General features: G+C 39.5%; 1 protein-coding gene across 2 annotated transcripts in view; it reads left to right on the top strand.

Moving 5' to 3' along the window:
- The window catches only part of acap2b (ArfGAP with coiled-coil, ankyrin repeat and PH domains 2b), a 51,395-nt gene that overhangs the window by 21,759 nt on the left and 9,822 nt on the right, over positions 1-19,814 (top strand). For both annotated transcript variants that reach the window (XM_071488031.1, XM_071488030.1), the window contains exons 6-17: positions 896-1,079; positions 4,308-4,352; positions 4,434-4,529; positions 8,988-9,062; positions 15,646-15,758; positions 16,380-16,431; positions 17,043-17,143; positions 17,263-17,368; positions 17,547-17,755; positions 18,761-18,830; positions 19,043-19,137; positions 19,429-19,631. In XM_071488031.1, the coding sequence (XP_071344132.1) occupies positions 896-1,079; positions 4,308-4,352; positions 4,434-4,529; positions 8,988-9,062; positions 15,646-15,758; positions 16,380-16,431; positions 17,043-17,143; positions 17,263-17,368; positions 17,547-17,755; positions 18,761-18,830; positions 19,043-19,137; positions 19,429-19,631 (1,349 nt within the window). The remainder of the gene's footprint in view (positions 1-895; positions 1,080-4,307; positions 4,353-4,433; positions 4,530-8,987; positions 9,063-15,645; positions 15,759-16,379; positions 16,432-17,042; positions 17,144-17,262; positions 17,369-17,546; positions 17,756-18,760; positions 18,831-19,042; positions 19,138-19,428; positions 19,632-19,814) is intronic.

The raw sequence follows: 19,814 nt of genomic DNA, 5'->3' as shown, positions 1-19,814 counted from the left end.
CACAATATATAATAAAGAAAATTATATTACTATACGTAATAGTATATTCACATCTACTGAAGACTTCATTTCACCTCCTAAAACAGCACTGAATTCCAGACTGATTGTATAAGTGCAGGAAGCAGTGGAGGCTTCTGGTTTATTTCATTATAAGTATTAGCAGTTTTTGCCCTTGGCACAGCATGGCTAGAAACCCACATCAGCAGGACCCATACTTCCTTCCCAGTTTTTCACTACCTTGCAGCACACAGCTGTGACTTAATGACACTTAGGCAAAACACAGCAAAGAATAAATGTGGGACACACAGCTTGAGGACTCAAATTTTTTTCTTCCTCAAAATTAGCAATACTGCCCAGTCACTTGCACAGACACGACAGCTTTGCACTCACAAGAGCTGGGTCAAGTAGTTTCACCAAATATATTTGTGTTAACCCTCTTGGATTTTCACCTGACCAAGATATGCGAAATCACCATTGATCTTGGTTGTGTTGCATGTCACATCCAGAGATAGCTTAGCTTCCTTTAACATGTCACCTTTCTTCTTAGAAGATGATGAAAAACAACAGGAAATGTCCTATATGACCCTGGTCATAGTTTTTGAATACCTGTGATAGTTTATCCCTAAAGTATTTACAAAGTCAATTGTACCACTTTATGCATTTTTAGCATTTTTCTAGAGTAGCTCCACCCAACTCAGCTAACAGGGTTAGCAGAAGTAGTGCTGAAAGAAACTGTTACTGAACAAACTTTTTTTCTCATGTCCTACTGCAAATTTAAATATCTTGAATTTTGTTAACTGATGTTTCTTTTCTAAACTTCATTCCCGATTAACTCTCTAGCACAATTAAAAATGTTATTGTATAATACCGATGCACATCTTTTCCTCTTTGCCAGTGACCTACGTAAGTTCAAAGAAGCCAAGAAGCAATTTGATAAAGTGAGCGAGGAGAAGGAGGCAGCACTCATCAAGAATGCCCAGGCACCCCGCAACAAGCAGCATGAGGTGGAGGAGGCCACCAACATCCTTACTGCCACACGCAAGTGCTTCAGACACATCGTCCTCGACTACGTCTTACAGGTAGGGCAAGGCGAGCCTCAATAATGACTAGAAAGGGAGATATGTCCTGCTGGTTTTGAACTAATGTTTTTACCCCACATGCGTCAGCTGCATAATGTTATTGTTGTGGCCTAATAGGTTGATTGTGCAGATGAGTACTGAACCAAAATGCAGAACAGATGCATTTGTCATGTTACTCAACAGTTTATCTTATTATCATTTTCCTTTCCTTAAAGAAAAGCAATGTCTGTACTATTACAGTACATGCAGTCATCATGGAATTCCTTTAATGTGGAGCCACATTACAATGCATTCCTTAAAGAGTTACAAATTTTATAATGGGACTGTATATAGCAGTAGATTGCTGAAGTTTAGCTTTTAACATAGAAGCTTAAAAAAAGCTGAGCTACACACCGTCACACACGATATTGCTCCATGTATCCCAGCCCACATGGATTTGGATATGGAACTTAATATGCTGAGTCAGGTTAAAAATGCTGATGTGGCAAAGACAAGAATGAACCACAGCTGCGTTTAATTCTGTTACTTTGAAAGTGAAAAGGCCAAAGCTTATCCACCTGTCATCTTCCTGTTCACCACATCAGGGTGGATTTAGGTCAGAAACATGGCAGCAGTAGCTTCTACAGGACACAGACACATTTGCTTTAGTTTGAATTGTGTCTACAGGACTAGTAATTTAAGTAAAGGTAAGTTAAAGCATTTTTTGATTATTAATTTTTTTCTTGAAAAAGTAACAATGACATATTAGCATACTACATCTATTTACATTTGCATAGATAGATTAGCAAACACATATTAATACTCTATATAAATGGATAAACTAAACTTTTTAAGTTCCTCTTCATTTTCACATTAGGATTCATATTTTTAGGTAAGGTCATAGGAAAACAAGCAACAGAGGAAGAAAGCAAAATGAGGAAGCACAAAAGAGAAGAAATGACAAGTAATTAAAAAAAAAATGTAAAAAATGATTTAAAAAAGTCAGGATTTACCATTTCACTATAATATATATACCCTAACATATTTGCTTGAAAAATAGTTGCCTTTTTAGAGGCTGAATAATCTGTGCCATAGAAAGAACTTTGAGGTTTAAACTCATATATTGAATATGTCCCTTTGCACAAATATATTCATCCTTCTTGTACTCTTTTTTTAATCTGTTTAGATCTGTTTAACCTTTTTTCTGTCAAAGCTGCACAGATGTCTTGTACCCTGACATTTCGCAGTGAAAAGTGCTCATGTATCATTAAATACATCAGCTGGGCCCTTGGTCTCTCCTCTTGTCCACAGTAGCACTGATGAATGCTTTGTGGTTTCTTATCTTATAAGGCAGCTGCCAGCCCTGTTATTGAATCTCCCTCCAAATAACAGACAATGCTTCATGGGCACAGTTCGCTCCAAAATTAGTTGGTGAAAAAAAACCAAAACGAAAGCAGGTTTCAAAGTAGGTTTTGCAGTGTGCTCCAGTGTCCCACTACATAATCACTGTCTTATAAAAACGAGGTCTGGCTGTGGGAAATTAGTTGAGTTTTTATCTTGCCTGTTAGTGTGCTTATAGGAAATCTATAAGCCTAGCAGCTAGCACAGCAAATTTAAATTGGTCTCTTTTAAGGTTTCACATTTGGATAGTGCTGTCAGCACTTTTTACAATGCAGCTAACTTCTGCAGCTGTGCTTGCAGGAAGCATTTGAGACAGATTTTATTTATATTTTTTGTTCTTTGTAGATTGTTTTTGTGGCATTTTTGCTTAATTATACAGTGCACGGTTTACAGTGACATGCAAGATGGTAGAGGGAGAGGAAAATATATGAGAGGGGTTTTAAGCCATACGTAGATTCATAACATATTAAGAATGGAGCTTATTCTCTTTTACCCTGCTGTGCCACATAAATATGATAAAATACTAATCTTTGAACTTCAGGGTGATTAAGCAAGAAAAAACAGATGTAAATGTAATGAGATGAAGTGATAATACAGTCATCTGACTTCACCCTGACCGATATGTTATCATCCCTGACTCACAAACCAGTGCCTAAAATTGAAACACACATAACACTGTAAAGCAGAAGTACATTTACTAAAGATAAATGGGTGTTGCCTATATACACATCTTAACAAACCTGAAAATTTTCATGCCTAAACAGGGACTAATTTAAGCCTAAACTTTGCGCAAATGCTGTCTTCACAGTCCTACAAGTGTTGAATTACCACAACTTACCAACCACCTACCAACCAAATGCTCATAAATTTAGCCTGTGGCCGCTGTGTTTATTGACACCATCTTGCACTTTGCCAGTTACACAGTCATAGTTTAGAGGTGCTGCTCTAGTCAAAAACTACTAATTGACTATAATCAAGAGAAGGAGGGGGCTTGTAAAAGTTGTGATGCATCAGCCAATGTGGCCAGGAGATGGAAAAGTAAGCTTCCTTCCTTGAGTGGGAGTTACATCTGTGTATAAACACAAGCGTGGTTAGTGTTGCTAGGGAAAAGGGCCTTTCACCGTACAGCTAAACAAAAATTATTGCTGGCCACAACAAGGATTTGAACGTTTATTCTTCACTTCGAAGTGTTTCATCCCTGCCTTACCAAACCCAAAAAAGGAAAACCAATGGGCCCATGTTAATCCATAAACATGAGGCAGAGTGATAAAATTCATTCAGAAGCTGCCATAGTAGCCATATGCATCAACCACGGCCCAGTCAGTGAGTCTGTGACTGTTATTAGTTCTTGTCTGTCACATTAATGTCAGCCATAACTTATCCCTACTCTGCAACATTAACCTAAGACAGACACGCTGCACAATGGTAATAAGCTCTGGAGGAGAAGAATGTGTGTGTATGTGTGCAACACACACACAAGCAGAGAGGGGAAGACAATGAATGCAGCAGGACATAGTAGATGATAGGTGAGAAGGGCTACAGCAGCACCCATGGGTCAAATATGAGACATAGGGCTCCCCCTGGTGACAGCTTGAAGGACTACTGTCCAGCAATGCCTGCAGTGATGGTGTCATCATTCAACTTCTGTACATCTCATTTGATTGTACATCTCACTCTGATTTTCTTACCTTATTCCCCTTTTTCCTCTCCTCACTCTCTCTCCATGCATTTGTCTCTCAGATGTGATATTGTCACTGGAGATTAAGCTTTATTTTTTTTCTTATCAACATGCAGAAAATGATCCAGCAGCATCAAAGGTAAAAAAAAAACTGTTTTTGTTCATTACAGATTAATGTGCTACAATCAAAGAGAAGATCAGAAATCCTGAAATCAGTAAGTATATTTCTGGACCACATCAAACAATCTGTACATCATTCCTTTTGGCTCTTTGAGTAATTTCTGTCACCTCTACAGATGCTGTCCTTCATGTATGCCCACCTGACGTTCTTTCACCAAGGATATGACCTCTTCAGTGAACTACAACCTCTTATGAAACAGCTTGGAGGACAGGTACAGGCTACAGCCTAAACACATACACACACATGCCATTCGCTTAAACCCAAAGCCTCAGCAGCTGTTCTCAGAAAAAAAACACACAAAAAACTCTATTTGAAAATTAGGTTTTAAATCTTAATGCCATTATGTCCTGGGCTTGAATGCAAATTTTGACTGAACTCCCAGATATCCCAGTATACACTCACAGAAATGGACAAAAGGATCCTGCTGAATTTAAATTAGGTGTGTGATATGCATGTATAGCTGTGTTCCCACTCATGACATAATTGTGTTACAGTATCATGTTATCACATTACCCTGAAATGTGGTAAAGAAGCATTACAACTATTCAGAGAGATGGTGTATTACAGTTTGTCATGTTATTAAGAAAATTTGCCATCGCATTCAGCTGTTGTCAGAAAATGATGGAAAAATAATGGTCCGCTGGGAAACTAATTCAGATGGATAAATATTCACGTGTCACTTCTTCTTCACGTCCTTCTTTTAATTTTAATACTTCTTCACGTCCTTCTTTTAATTTTAATACTTCTTGTGAAAATATACACTACACTGGTCCTGGACAGGATTTGCAATGTTGTCAGAACATACAATATAAACTCATGCAACATAAGCAAACATGAAGCTTTTTTTAGTGGAGCAGCAGAATAACTGTGAGCTAAGTTTACATACCAGCACAATAGGTAAACACTTTTTGTTATGTAGGCAAGGACAATATTGTTTCATTATTTAAACGTTTCTGTTTGTCTGCTTCGTCAGCTGATGTTTCAGCTCTGTGTTTGTCTGTGTGCAACCTCTGATAAACAGAGCCTTCCCTCTGAGCCAGAGGATGGGCCGAATGTGACTTTAAGATGATTATCACAGAGGAGCTGCTGTTAGAGGGGAGAGAGAATGAGGAAGAAAGCAGCCCAGAAGGCTGGAAAAGGGTTTTCCCATAGTCAGACTCAAAGGGTTGACAGTCAGCTGAGCAAACACTGCAAAGAAACTGGAGAGTGATACTGAAGGTTGTGGAATATAAACTGGTGGCTGTGAGGCTGGAGCAGCAGAAGAGCTAAATGACAAGGAATCATTTCTAAAAAGTGGTTGCAAGACCAAGGAAGGAAGGAGTCCAGCCACACAGTGAGGAGTCAAGGAGGAGCCGAGTGCAGCTTGTAAACATGTTTTTCTGATGTTTGAACCACCAAAAAATGACAAAAAGGAACTAAACAGTGTTTTTTATTTGACAAAGAGTAAAAAAGACAATTTTGGAAGCCAGATCTGAGGACTCCAGACAGCAGTCCTCTAAATTGGATTTGAGAGAAGAGTGTGGTTTCTAACCCTCATGCTCTGAAGTTGGACCCATCTGACATTGGTACTATCAAGAAATTGACAGAAAGAACCAAAGAGTACTGGGAGCAGAGAAGGGGGAAGACGGGAGCAGAGAAGGGGGAAGACAGGACCCACTTCAAAAGCAGATTTCAGGAAGGAATAAGAGGCAGAATGTAATCTTCTCAAAGCAAAAAGTGATTGAAACAGAATGGAAAGGCATAGACTGTAAGCCTGTGGTGTCAACACTCAAAAGACTGAAGAAAAGAAAAGCAAGGATTGTGTGAGGAAAAAGGGAGAGAAGTGAAAAAGACCCTAAAGAGGGAAAGAGCGATATAGGGTTGGTTTCAAGCTGAGGACAACTTGACTGTGCTGTGTGGATTGTAAGCCTGTCGCACTGAATTTGGAGCGGTACAAAACTGAAAAGAAAGGAAGATTAGAAGCCGAGCTGTGGGAAGCAGCAACAAGAAGATTGTGGATTATTTCTTTTCTCTTCCCCATCATGAAGCTGAAGAAGGTGGAGAGGCTGTGCAGGGAGGTGTGGAGGAGCTGTCAACAGGTCTGATAACTGCTAGCCACCAGCAGTATACTAGTACATATTCTCCAGAACCAAGTCAGGAAAAAAGTGATGAGCTCCTACAGTCAATAGGCTGACAAATAATTTTTTGGGAAGTGAGAGCACCCAGCTGAGTGTCAGTGCAGGAGAAATGTACCTGTTTCCTCTTAGGAAAGTACTATACATTTTGATCTTAATCTGTGCTATAATCTGGGGTCGGTTAAACGGTGAGAAGAAATAATGAGGTGAGAGGTAGACAGATAGAGTTTTATTTCCTACCCTTACATGGAGTAAAAAAGCTATGTAGTGTGGAGCATATGGGTGTTGAGTGGTCTTGCACAATAATCTCATCAGTGCCTTTGGAGGTTATACTCATGCAGATGCCGAAAACCAGAGGCTGCGGCTGTTTGAGAAGGAGTTACTGAGCTGATGTGTAGCTGTAGCTGTAGCTGACACAGAAAGTTTAAGCAGAACTGAAAATACGTCACTTAGATAGGGAGATATTATCAACTGTTTCGTTAAACCACAATCAACCAAAATAGGCTGAGATATCTGAAGTTCCGTTTTGAATGTATTTGCATGACAACATCACGATTCATGTTAAAAATGTGACTTTTTCCATCCTTGCTGTTGGAAACGACTAGACTGCTGCTAAATATAAGCTATTCTGCTGAATGCATCTTTCCATGACACTGAGCCTCAGGGCTGAACACATGCTGAATGAATATCTGCATTCAGAGGAATGTTCTGTATCGTTTCAATGAATCATGCAGCTTGTCATCATAGTTGCATGTCATGACAGATCTGAGTTAAAGGCTGAGTGATTGACCAAAAGGCTTCAGTGTGCTGCTGTGGTCTGTAGGTGACAAGCAGAGGCAGAATGAACTGTTTGAGACGATTGTCTCTGCTGATGATGTCAGCGGGGGGCTACACAGTAACATAGATAAGAAGTTGAAGGTAAGGTGAGTCACTGTGACAAAATATGTGGAGAGCTTCACACACAAACACAAACCTGCCTTTACAGATAGAGATAGAAGCGGATAGATGGCATGCACTGGCCGAGTTGTTATGGTGCAACAGGGAAAAACATTTCCCATCTGATGTTATCAGACTGCCGCTTTGCCGTCCACCCATTTCCTCTCTAAACAAAACAAAAGACCCAGCTCCCTCAAAGGCCGTCCCCCCGAATATATCAGATAGCAGCATTTTCATATACATACATGTTCATATGTATTCCTTCAAAGAAAGCACAGTGACTTTGTTGTTAATAAGCAGAATGCTATTTTGCTGAAAATATTGGCTGATAAAAGCTACATACAATACAATACAATACAAAACATTCTGCCTCATCAGAGAGGAAGTAAATTCTTGGTTCTGACTTCCTGTGTATCATTTTGTACAGAGACTTCTCTGTTACCCATTAGTATGAATTGGCCTTTAACTTGGAAATTGTGGTTACTGGTGCCTGCCTAGTCTTTACTAAACATGCAGCACTCATGATTAATATGCCTTTTCTGTCACATTTCTGTTTTCTATTTTCTTTTCTTTCATTTTTGTTGTTTCTATAAATTCCATGTACATGTTCGCCACAACTTACAGCTGATTGTTCAGCAGAAGCCCCAACAACTGATATCATCTATGCTTATTTTTAAGAAGTCAGGGATTTTAAAGGCATGTACACAGGTCAAAAAGAGACTGATAATGATTGTATGTGCCAAAGGTTTGTTCAGTGACAACTGTTATTAATTTCTTGACAAACTTGTTATCAAGCTATATTTCCCTCTTTATAAATGAAGTGTAATGAAGAGAAACCAGAGCATCATTGGTGATTTATAGGTCTGTAGTAAAAAGAAAAATCAATGCCTGGTGGATAAATCAGTTCAGCACTTAACAGGAGCATCTAGCTACAGTTTGCTGACTGAGACTTTGAACCCCTTGTTCATGTGTATTTCCACCCCCTCCCAAAATCATTCACCTTTAATCTGATACTGATACTTTTGTGTCTGAGTCTCAAGTCATGCTGATTTAGGTCACACTGTGGCAACAGACAAAAGGCACACAGTAGAATTTCACTGCTGTAAGGCAAACTGGCACATTTTCGGCATCACCCTATGACCTCCAGCACTTCATTGAAGTCCTTTTTTTAATTTGTTGCTTTCTTCTACGCTCAAAAGATTCTTTGTTTTTACTCTCTGCACGCAATGGTTCCTCCTGCAGACGAGGAGAATCAATCACCCCCCATCCAATTTCACACATGATGACGTCTCTGAAGTGCGGTCCATTTTGTTTAGAGGAGAAAGTGTGTTTTGTCTTGATGTGGCCTGTGGAAAAGTTATTTATTTGCTGGAATCGGTTTCGCTCTCAAGATTGGAAGGGGAAATAAAGAAGCATCAGTGCACACACACACACAAACATACTTTTCAAAACCACTCTCATCAACTGTATGGTGAGATAAATCAAAAGAAAGAAGCCAATGATAGAACATGTTTTGTCTTGAATAAGAGCTTAACATTTGAGTGTGCTGTTTCAGAATGAAAAGTGTGTGACCAGGTGGTTTGGTAAGCTTGACTAATCAGTTGTTCTGTCTCTTGCAGTTGGACCAGCTGGTGGTAGATGCAGCCAAAGAGAAAAGAGACATGGAGCAGAAACACTCCACCATCCAGCAAAAGGTACACACACACACACACACACCCACACCCACACCCAATATGGTCCCATCTTCCATCAGTTTTAAATGCAAATGTACAAAACACTTTGAACAAACTAACATAGCATTCACTTGGCACACAAATCACAGTACAACATAATCAGGTGCACAATTGTGAATGAAAATATTGAACGACCTCTCTATTGTCCTTTCTTCTATCCAGCAACCTGAAAAACACAGAAACATAAATACTTACTCAGTGTGTGATCAACATGGCAAAGCTACTCTGAGCCTGGGCTTCTCGTGTGTGTGTGTGTGTGTGTGTGTGTGTGTGTGTGTGTGTGTGTGTGTGTGTGTGTGTGTGTGTGTGTGTGTTGTAACTTTATGGCTGTTAGATTCTCTTGCTGGTGGTCACAAATCCTTTCTTATTGCACATATGCCTCCTCCCATTAAAAGTAAACCCACAGCGCTCTGCTGGGATCATGCAGGACTTTTACCCCACAGCCAGGTGCTCTTATCCCCCTGATTACAACCTCCTGCACGACCACTGCTCCCTTCCACTGAACTCTCTCTGAATGCTAAAATGCCCCATGTTAAAGTTCTTCATTTGTAAGTATGTTAAAATTCCAAGGACAAATCAGTTATTTCCAATTGAAACAATATTACATTTAAAATAATTTGCCCTAGAGAGCATTCATACACTGAAGCTACTGATTTAGGCCGTTTACTTTACGTCATTTGAGTGAATGGAGGTACTACTCCACCTTCAGGTGTAAGGTGATCCTAATGGATGATCTCAGCCACATGCCCATGCATTATTGACAACTGATGGAAACCCATTTCCAAACAAACAAGATTGGGTTTCAGCATGCACCCATCTCAGAAATAACCCCCCACAGTTTTAATGTCACAAACATTTCCTAGTTATTTATAAGCAGTTTTGTCATAGGCTTCTATTAATTTTTTACAGTGATACCTTCATGAAGCCTCACAAGTATAAAAGTTAAGCAGGATGTAGATTGTTATGTTACAATCTGTTGTGGTGGTAAATTGCCCTTAGCTTTAATTGTACATCACGCAACATCATTAACTCCAGACAACATCTGCCAGTCCTTTACCCAGCTGTTGTCTGCTGGGCTGCAGTTAATTTGTCTGCCTTGTCAGTAACATTCATTTCAGTCTGTGTGTGCAAGCACTACTTCTTCTGGCATGTTTTTTTTAATGTACCTCCTGTAGTTATCTATTTTTTTGGCCCCATCTCTTTCCCCTATATATTTTGTTTGTCCTGTCCTCCCTCTCTCTCTTCCCTCTCGCTCGGTCATTGATGGTACGTGTGCCAGCTTCCGCTTGTCCTTGAGCACCTATCCACCACCTCCCCTCCCTCAATTTACTTTGATGCTATTTTTATGTTGTCTTGCTCCCATTGCTCTCTCTCGTCTAGCTGTTTGTACACAGACATTTCTAACCATCTGTCTCTTCTTTTCTTCTACTTCTGCCCTTTTTTCTCCTCTCTTCCTTTATTGCTCCCTTCAGGCTGCTCTGCAGGTAAGCTGTGTTACTCTTTCTTGTTCCCCCTCACTGTTGATCCTGTGTCATGTCTGCATGGTTGGATTGATACTGTACTCTTTGATTTCTGCTCAGACTCCACTTCTGCAGCTCTCATCATTTGCAGGGAAACAAGTGAGCTGGTTCATCACAAATTAAACTGGCAATATGCAACGATAAGATGCCATTTAACAGATTTCATTTGTCCCAATGTGTCCTTGTGCCTTTTGCAGTTTTTGTGTACTTAAGTCAACCTCAATTTGATTAATCAAATTAAGACTGTTTTGATACCTTGTTTTGTGCTGTGATGGGTTCAGTTATTCACACATGCTAAACGGCACTGCATTTGATAGTGGCATTTATCACATTTCTTTTTAATAATCATGCAAAGGTTTCCAGTTGAATAAAGTGAAGCATGCCTGTGATAGTCAGTATAGGTACAAGTGCAGTGGAAAATTAATGTACCAGCATATTTACCTTGGAAATAGGTGAAAGCAACATTTGCTGTTAAGATAAATTGGTAACACTCTACAATGTCTGGTATACGTTATAATCTCTGCTATACACCACAACACTGGTATATTACATATTCATTTCCAATGTAGCAGGCCAAAGCGGAAAAATGTTATTTAATATGATAGTTAGCTCGCAGTCTTTCCCTTGGCGACTTAGACATCTGTGGCCTTACAAGTTCTTTAACCCGTCATGCTGATTTTCTGCTTTGCAATAGAACCCACAATGCTATTTTGATAAACTATATGTAGTATAATCTGATCTAATGATCTGTATCAGCCTCAGGGATTGGGGTGATTTGCACCTCCGTTCAAATAACAGACCTCTACACATGTCTCCGATGCCTCCTCTTTCCTTTGTAGTTTCGTTGGTGAAGCAGGTTGTGTAGTCGTGGGGCTGTCCTCATCACTTATATTACTAGTATTGTGAAACTCCACGGGGGAGAGAATGTTTCTTTTATACCTCAGTCTGAGCCAGAATGTGAGTTTTGGCAGTCGTAAGTCATGTAAATGCATTGGTGATTTGTTATTGATTGAGTGACCATATCAGCCCCACATCATTTTATTATGTGTCATTATGTGTTTTATGCCATTTGACACTTAAACCTTTATTTGCTGCCTCCTTTAGGCTAGTTTTATTCAAGTGTCTTTTCATTCCTGTGCACTATGTCTACTTTATTTGTGCTTGCACATAAACCCTTCCCACCGTCACTGTATTGATGAAATCTCCCATACTCACGGGAGTTGAAGGGGGTCCTGAGGTTGTGTTTAGTATGCTTCCTGCCTGCCTGTGTGCATTATTCAGCAGCAGCACTGTGACCATGGAGCATGACGGTGTCACAGTGGTGCTATAGGAGAGAGTGATGGGCTGCTGACTTAAAGATTTTCCTGTCTTATCTCATAAAGAATGTTTATGTTTGTTTATAAACAGCTGTGGATTTAAAGCAGTCTGATTGTTTTTCTGTGTGAATAAGCCACAGTCCCTTAACAGGCATACATACTAAATGCTTTGTTAAAGGCTGAAAATTACAGACATTCAGCTAGCATGGTTAAAAGATTGGTTACTTCAGTGACAAGCACATGAGCGAGGTAAGAGATTAAAGGGAAAAGCTGAGTACACGTCTGTTAAACTGAGGTCAGTATAAATGTTTGATGCCTGAGCTCCTCTGCACAGTCCACTTAATTATTCTAACCCAACAGTCATACTAGCAACACTCTCACACACACACACACACACACACACACACACACACACACACACACACACACACACACACACTGATGACCTTCGCTTAGAGCATGAGGCCTTAGGAGGAGGAGCAACAGAGCCTGTGACGAAAGTTTTGACAGACACACACGGAGCCACAGTAGAGGAGGAGGTGAGAGACAAGTGGCGCTGCTTGTAGTGGCGGACTGTCATTGAGATGCTACACAGGCCGACTTTGAGATAGAAAAGATTCATCAGCCTCACAGGAAAACATCCACACACACACAACTTGGCACACACTCCATAAAGTCGATGAGAAATGAAGATTTTCAGCCGTTTCCACTATGTTTGGTATCTGGTGAGTGCAACTAAGAAGCACTGAGTAGGAATATGTGTGTGTCCGTGCATGCGACAGTGTCTCTGTGCCCATTCCTATTTATAGTAATAGTCTGTGTTTACGTTTGTGCTTTTTTAGCGTGAGTGTGTCTCTTGTGCATACTCCATTTTTTTATTTTGGCATATCTGTGATATCTGAAATTTCTCTGTGTTAGCGTGAGGAAATGCATTTCTTTTCACTGTGTGTCATTCTCTTGCTGTGTGTGATGTTTTAGGAGGTGACAGAGCTCAACTCTTTGCCAGACTACCGCAACTTTTGTGCTTGGAGGTCGACCTCCGTACGTAGAGTCACCGCATCGATTTCCATCTGACTTCCGCTTGTAGTCCTACCTGCCCCTGTCTGTCATCTCCTCTCCTCTGCTTTCCTTTCCTACTCATGCTCAGAGACTGCATTGCAGTGTTTGTGTTGATGTTTGCACCTTCATCTGTTCCTTCATTTTAGAGTATTACACATGCATAAGTCTTGATGCGTCTTGGTTATGCAGCATGCAGTTTGATGCCCCATCATTGCTGTCAGTGTGAACTCAGGTTGCCGCTTTGACGTTAGTGAGTGGTTTGCTGCTGTTGTTTGTTGTTGATTGTCCTCTTTTGGTTGTTTGGATAATAAATGAATGTATCTCCATAGTCAGAGGAAAACCTTGTGTCTCTAAAATGTTTCAGGAACTAAGAACAACAGCTTTGCTTATAGCTTGACCACTACCAGTTTTTACATACATGTAACAGGGTTGAACATTATTTCCGAGAACTAAGTTGTCACAGAAATTTCTCAACCCTTAGATGAAGCAAATGAACCAAGAGGGTTTTCACATGATAGCATCAGTGCTGCACTTTGTATTTCAGTCTTTGGCCTTAGGGATTGTGGGTCATAAAGTGTTTGCTGGTGTGTATGTACATGTGTGAGTGAATGCACACATGGATCAAAGTGGCCAGTGTTACTGTCGTGATTTCCCTGACCTAAGCTGAATTTAAGGGTAGTTATTTTTCTACACATTTGTAGTAATTTTGTCCCAGTTTTGAATTGTTGAATTCCTAAACTGGTTTCTGATCTTTCCATCATCCTTCTGTTCAGAAGCTTAATACAGACACATTTTGTTCCCCTTGTGCACCCAAAATAACCTCACTTGTCCCAGTGTATGTCATGTAGGAAAATGTTATTTGTGTGTGTGTCTGTGTGAGTGAGTGTGCATCCATCTGATTACACCATGGTATCGTAGGGCAGAGGGGTTTAACTTGTTAAGCTTTCGCTCGGGTTACATTCACATTTACGTCGGCAATGAGAGGGGAGGGCATTGTACAAATGGACAATCAATTAATAAAACTCTGTGTATATAGTCCCTTTCCTACAGGTTCATGCCATTCAGAGTGTTTTACAGATGACTGACAATTTGATAAGACAGAACAAATGTGACAAGAAAAACCATTTGAAAATAATTTGTGATAAATATAAAATAAAAAATAAATAAATATAGGGCATAAAATAACAAAACCCATTAGAACCATTAGAATCCTGATATATCCGATCGGTCCACTTTTTATGTGCATGTTTAGCATGGCTGCTTTCAAGGAAGTAAACAGGAGACAGTAGTCAATGCCTGCTGAATGACTGAGGTAATTTCCACTCAGCACCGAGAATTAACAATGTTGACGTATTTTACTTGCTGAGTTTGCTACACTGGGCCTTTTCTGTGATAAGATTTCATTTATCTGTCTTTTCAGTGTCACAACTTAAAAGTTTTTGCATTTGTAAAAGGCAGGAATGTTTAACTTTAACTGTATCAATGCTGCTCTAAAAGTTTGGTTTGTTTTTTTAATTCTGGAGGTTTTACAGTGTTTTTGATCAGAGCACTTACTCTCATTGGCTTTTACAATGAGGGTCAAGATGAATCGGTCGAGCCTGAGTCAGAAACATACTCTGGATTGTTCCAGAAGGACAACAGAGAAGATGATTCCCCAGCTCGTTACAGTAACAGACTTAGATACTGAGTTGTAATTGGTTGTGGAGACAATGACACTGGAAATTGATTCCACAAGGACACATACACACATGCACACGCACACACGAGCATCATGGTGTTCAATGTCACTTGAAACTGAGAAAGCTGGGAGGGTGTTAGGAAAGTGTGGCAGCGGCTCAGGTAGTTAAAGATAGACTGGGCATAGGGACAGGCCCATGACAACACAGCAGATTGAGTTACAGCAGAGTCAGTGAGAGAAAGGATGCATGAAAACTCAGCTCAGCTTTTACTCCTTGGAGGACAATACCCTACTCAGTAATCTAGCCAAATACATACAGGAATATTTAATGTAGCCTCGTAATTTAAAGATTGTTAGTTTTTGTGCATGTATAGCAGTAATGGGAAGAGAATTACACATGGTTGCGCTTCACAAACCAGTAGTTAAACATTAACCTATTATATTTTCTTTTTTGCACACAAACAAAAACAGAGTTGTATATACTTGTTGCTGGCGATGTGTTATCTGGGCATTCCTGGCATTTGTTATGTGCTCTTACCATTTCAACTTGTCAGATCTTCATTTCAGAGACAGATTGGTGATGGACAAAGTTAAACACTTTGAAGCCTTGAGGCAAATCCTGGAGAAGTGGGGTGTAACTCCACATTAGGGATCTTGAAGTATTTTGTTGGACACATATTTAGCCTTCTCTCTCAGGTGATACATTGTAATTGATTATAAGTTTCTAAGCATAAGACTATTGTTTTTGTCTGGTCCATGGTGTGAAATCTCATTCTGGTCAGTGTGAGCAGTGGCTGTGCTGCTCTGTACAAGGTCAATTAGCACTTATTAGTGAAACTAATAGTCCACATTTGTGACCCCAGGGAAAATTACAAGCACCAAAGGATTTACGAGGATAATATGGATTTTTTTTTTTTTTTTAACACTGTGATTGTTTGTGTTCTTTTCCTTCCTTTCCATCTGTTTCTCAGGATTTCTCGAATGACGACACCAAGCTGGAGTACAATGTGGACGCAGACAACGGTATCGCCATGGAGGGTTATCTGTTTAAGAGGGCCAGCAACGCCTTCAAGACATGGAATAGGTACAGCAGACGTATTTCAATTATCAATTTTATGAATACATTAATTTAAATGCATTGAGAATAGCTGTTGTGGGCTTATTATGGGTTTAAGAGGGAAAGCGCTGTCATCACAATTAAGAACAGAGATATGAAAGGTGTTTTACATTTTAATGCCTGAGAAAGTGCTTTAAATGCTTAGATAAAGTATTTTTTCATATGACTGTGAGAATAAAATGGGTAAGTGGGAAGCAGTAATGCAGTAGTGGACAAAATGAATGAAAATTTTAATGCATTTCCTGTCAGTCAATTCACCCTCTCCCCTTTGTTTCTTCAAGTTGACCCATATAACTGGATGAATTCATAGAACTATTGCTGTTTTTTTCATAATTTTATTCCAAAGAAATTAATGAATGAAGTCACTGTTTTTCTCCAAAATGCACACGTTTTGTTTTGTTAACTTTGCTGAGCTGACACATGGTCCCTCTTGTATCAATTTTTCTACTCATTAGTTCTCTCTGGATGTCAAAGGACGTCAAACTGTGTTATTTTAGGAACATCCCTGGTAAATGCATGTGACTCTGTTTTTTGCTTTTTTTTTTTTTTTTGCTTTTGTTTTTTAATGAACTCATGATCTCCTTTCAGACGTTGGTTCTCCATCCAAAACAATCAGCTAGTGTACCAGAAGAAATTTAAGGTATGTCAAGTGACTCTCTGAACTCCAACCACAATCAAATATGCATGTGTTTGACCTCGAGCACAAATATCCCTCCATGTATTTTCAGCAAGATGCTGTAGCCTCATTTTAGAGCAGTAGTAGTCAATTCAAAACGATACTTTGGTGTAGGATAAACCGCAGTTGTATGTGAAGATATGTTTCTGTGTGTAACTGTTTGGTAAGATGTAGCCATTGTATAGCTCAAGTCACATTCTGCTCCACTTCTGAACACTGTAGAAAGGATTGTGTGTTGTTAATGCTCCCTTTTCTCAGGGTGGGAATGCCACAATTTTTTGCATTTTCTTTTTGCCCTCACAGCAGAGGATAACCACAGTGACCCATGATATATTTGCCAAATATAGACAAACATGAAACAGCTGTTTGACTGATCGGATGAACTGGTAGACATTAAATGTGGACAGTTTCGTTGCTTTTTTGTCAGCAGGTTTTTTTTAAATATTACAAAGGATAAAAGCCTTCACTTCCAAAAGAAATAAGCAACTCTTTCACCATGTTGTGTTGAAATTCTTTGGTGTGTCAGTGGTGTTTGTGCATTGCGTTCAACCAAAGTGGCTGTGCTGTCCCCACAGGACAACCCTACAGTGGTGGTAGAGGATCTTAGGCTATGTACAGTCAAACACTGTGAAGACATAGAGCGTCGCTTCTGTTTCGAAGTGGTGTCACCCACCAAGTAAGTTTGAGTCCCTGAAATATCTCTCTAATCTCCCTATCAGTCTAATGAGCACAGCAATATATTAAAAACACACACTGAGTACACAGCAGTGTTGTGATGTCTCTCTGTCCCAACAGGAGCTGTATGATGCAGGCAGACTCAGAGAAGCTGCGACAGGCCTGGATCAAAGCCGTCCAAAACAGCATCGCCACCGCCTTCCGCGACAAGGGAGATGATGGCGAGGTAAGAAAACAGACACTGACAGACTGATTCGATGGTTGAAATGATTCATATAGACAAATACATTACATAAGAGATAAACCTCAACCAGTAAAATAAAAGAGAAATATTGCACACAACTGTTAATAATGAAAACCAGAAAGAAATAAAGAGTCTATATCTTCTATCTCTCTCATCTTAGAAGCTGGACAGGAAGTCGTCCACATCAACAGGGAGTCTGGACTCTGGTGGGGAGCCAAAAGAGAGATCGCTGAAAGGAGAGAGCGCCCTGCAGAAAGTCCTGGCCATCCCAGGCAATGCCTGTTGCTGCGACTGTGGCCAGCCAGACCCCCGCTGGGCCAGCATCAATCTGGGCATCACCCTCTGTATACAGTGCTCTGGCATTCACAGGTAACACAAGTACTGTGTTTTATTGATCCAATTATGTGCTTTTATATGCTTTTTCATACTTATGACACAAATAGCTAGGCACATAGAAACGGCATCAAAAGTTGGACCTGCAATAATAAACATTGAGACATGGAGGATGTAGATGAATAGAATATCAAATTAAAAAGAAAAGAAAACTCACAAAGGAAAACACAAAGTAATAAACATAAACAACTTATACATTAAAGTATTAGGAAAGTTTAGAGATGTTTCTAGAAAGAAGAAACTGAGTAACTAATAAACTCAAGGAACTAATATCAGCACAATTTATTTATTTATTTATATTTGCAGAAGTTAATTTTGGTTGCTTTAGTTATGGAAAATCTTTCCCATCAGAGCCACAGTATGAGTATATGTACAAGATGTTTTGGTCTTATGGGACATTTGAAATGTAAACACACTGATATGAACACCCAGCTTGGGATGTTATGACAACATTTAATTACTTGGCAGGGTAAAATATTTAATTATTATTCAGGCCAAACTTTGAATTGCATATATGTGTCCAGGTCAGACCTCATATTTTCCAATGTAAAGGAATAATCACTCGGGATTCAGGCTGCCTTTCTCACTACACTACTCCTTTCCTAAAAAAGTAATTCAGAATGTACTGGGATTTCCTCAACAGGGTGGGTTGAGGAATTTAAAGGATTTAATTTAATGGATTGTAGACATTATATTCCCATAATGTTATAACTGAATTTGTGACTATAAATCTGTAAATCTCTGCCACTTTCCCTCTAGTTTCATTTTTTATAACTTTAAGAAACATGTATATAAAGGCACAGTGCTGTCCAAGCACTGGCCATTTATCTATGAACAATATTCGGTACATACAGGGTTTTTGTGATCAGTGCTGCTACATCTGTAAATATGCTGATCTCCACCTACTGGCTGAAACCTAAATTACACTTGAACCTCAAAAGTATTGACTTTACATCACTCTATGTTTTGTTTTATCTGCAGAAGTCTTGGAGTGCATTTCTCTAAGGTTCGGTCTCTGACTTTGGATACATGGGAACCAGAATTACTTAAGGTTAGTGAGGAAAAGTTGATGTACAAAAACAATGTATCTGAACTATCCAGTTCAAACTGAAAGTCTTTCTTTTATCAAGTGCTTTCTTACTCACTTTTTAAATATTTTTATTGCACACATTTAATTTTAAATTAAATATCTATCTTCCTTTATCTGCCTGGTTGATTATCCAGCTGTGTCAACTACATTTTCCCCCCTTTTTTTTTTGACAGTTGATGTGTGAATTGGGGAATAGGGTGATCAACCAGATCTATGAGGCTCGGCGAGAGGAGCTAGGAGCCAGAAAACCACAGCCAGGAGACCCAAGGTACAGTACGAGAAGAAAGCATGTTGGTATTTTCATAACAAAAGAAAATAAGTTCTCCAGGACAATAAATAAGTGTGTAAATATTTTCTTCTCTTGGTTAATTTCTCACTGGATTTGTTCTATTGTATTCAGAACATTTAGTGTTTCTGACAACAGTGTTAATAATATAATATAATATAGGTATTATTGTCTTAATATATATAAATATGACTTTGGCCCTGATAATTTAATGATAAATTAAACCCCTAGTTTTTACTCTCAAACAAAACCTGTGCTTCTTGTTCCTGCCAGACACGAAGTAGAGGCCTACATCAAAGCCAAATACGTGGATCGCCGGTTTGTACGCCGGCCGTCAGACGAGGAGCTTCGCAATAAAGTGGTTTCTCTGAGCAAACAGGAGAAGAGGCTGAGCAGTAGCTCTGAACATCTGCCCCCAAGACCCCCTCCACCTACCCCCAAACTGCGACCCGGATCAAACGTCTCTGGACAGACAGGTCAGTACAAAAATTAATGTAAAACACACCCTTGACTCAACAGTTTGTATTTTCTGTAACCTTTCCCTCATCTCTGAACCTGATGAATGACAAATGTTTTACAGGATGTAATCGTCAACAAAACTCTCTAGAGCAAGTGTACGGCAATGAAACACAATTACAACCAGATTTTAACTGGATGCC

This window comes from Trachinotus anak, unplaced genomic scaffold (genome assembly GCF_046630095.1).
Source record: "Trachinotus anak isolate AG129_WGS33_773 ecotype Australia unplaced genomic scaffold, CSIRO_AGI_Tana_v1 ptg000010l, whole genome shotgun sequence".
Lineage (NCBI taxonomy): Eukaryota > Metazoa > Chordata > Actinopteri > Carangiformes > Carangidae > Trachinotus > Trachinotus anak.
This window is presented reverse-complemented; position numbering and strand designations above follow the sequence as displayed.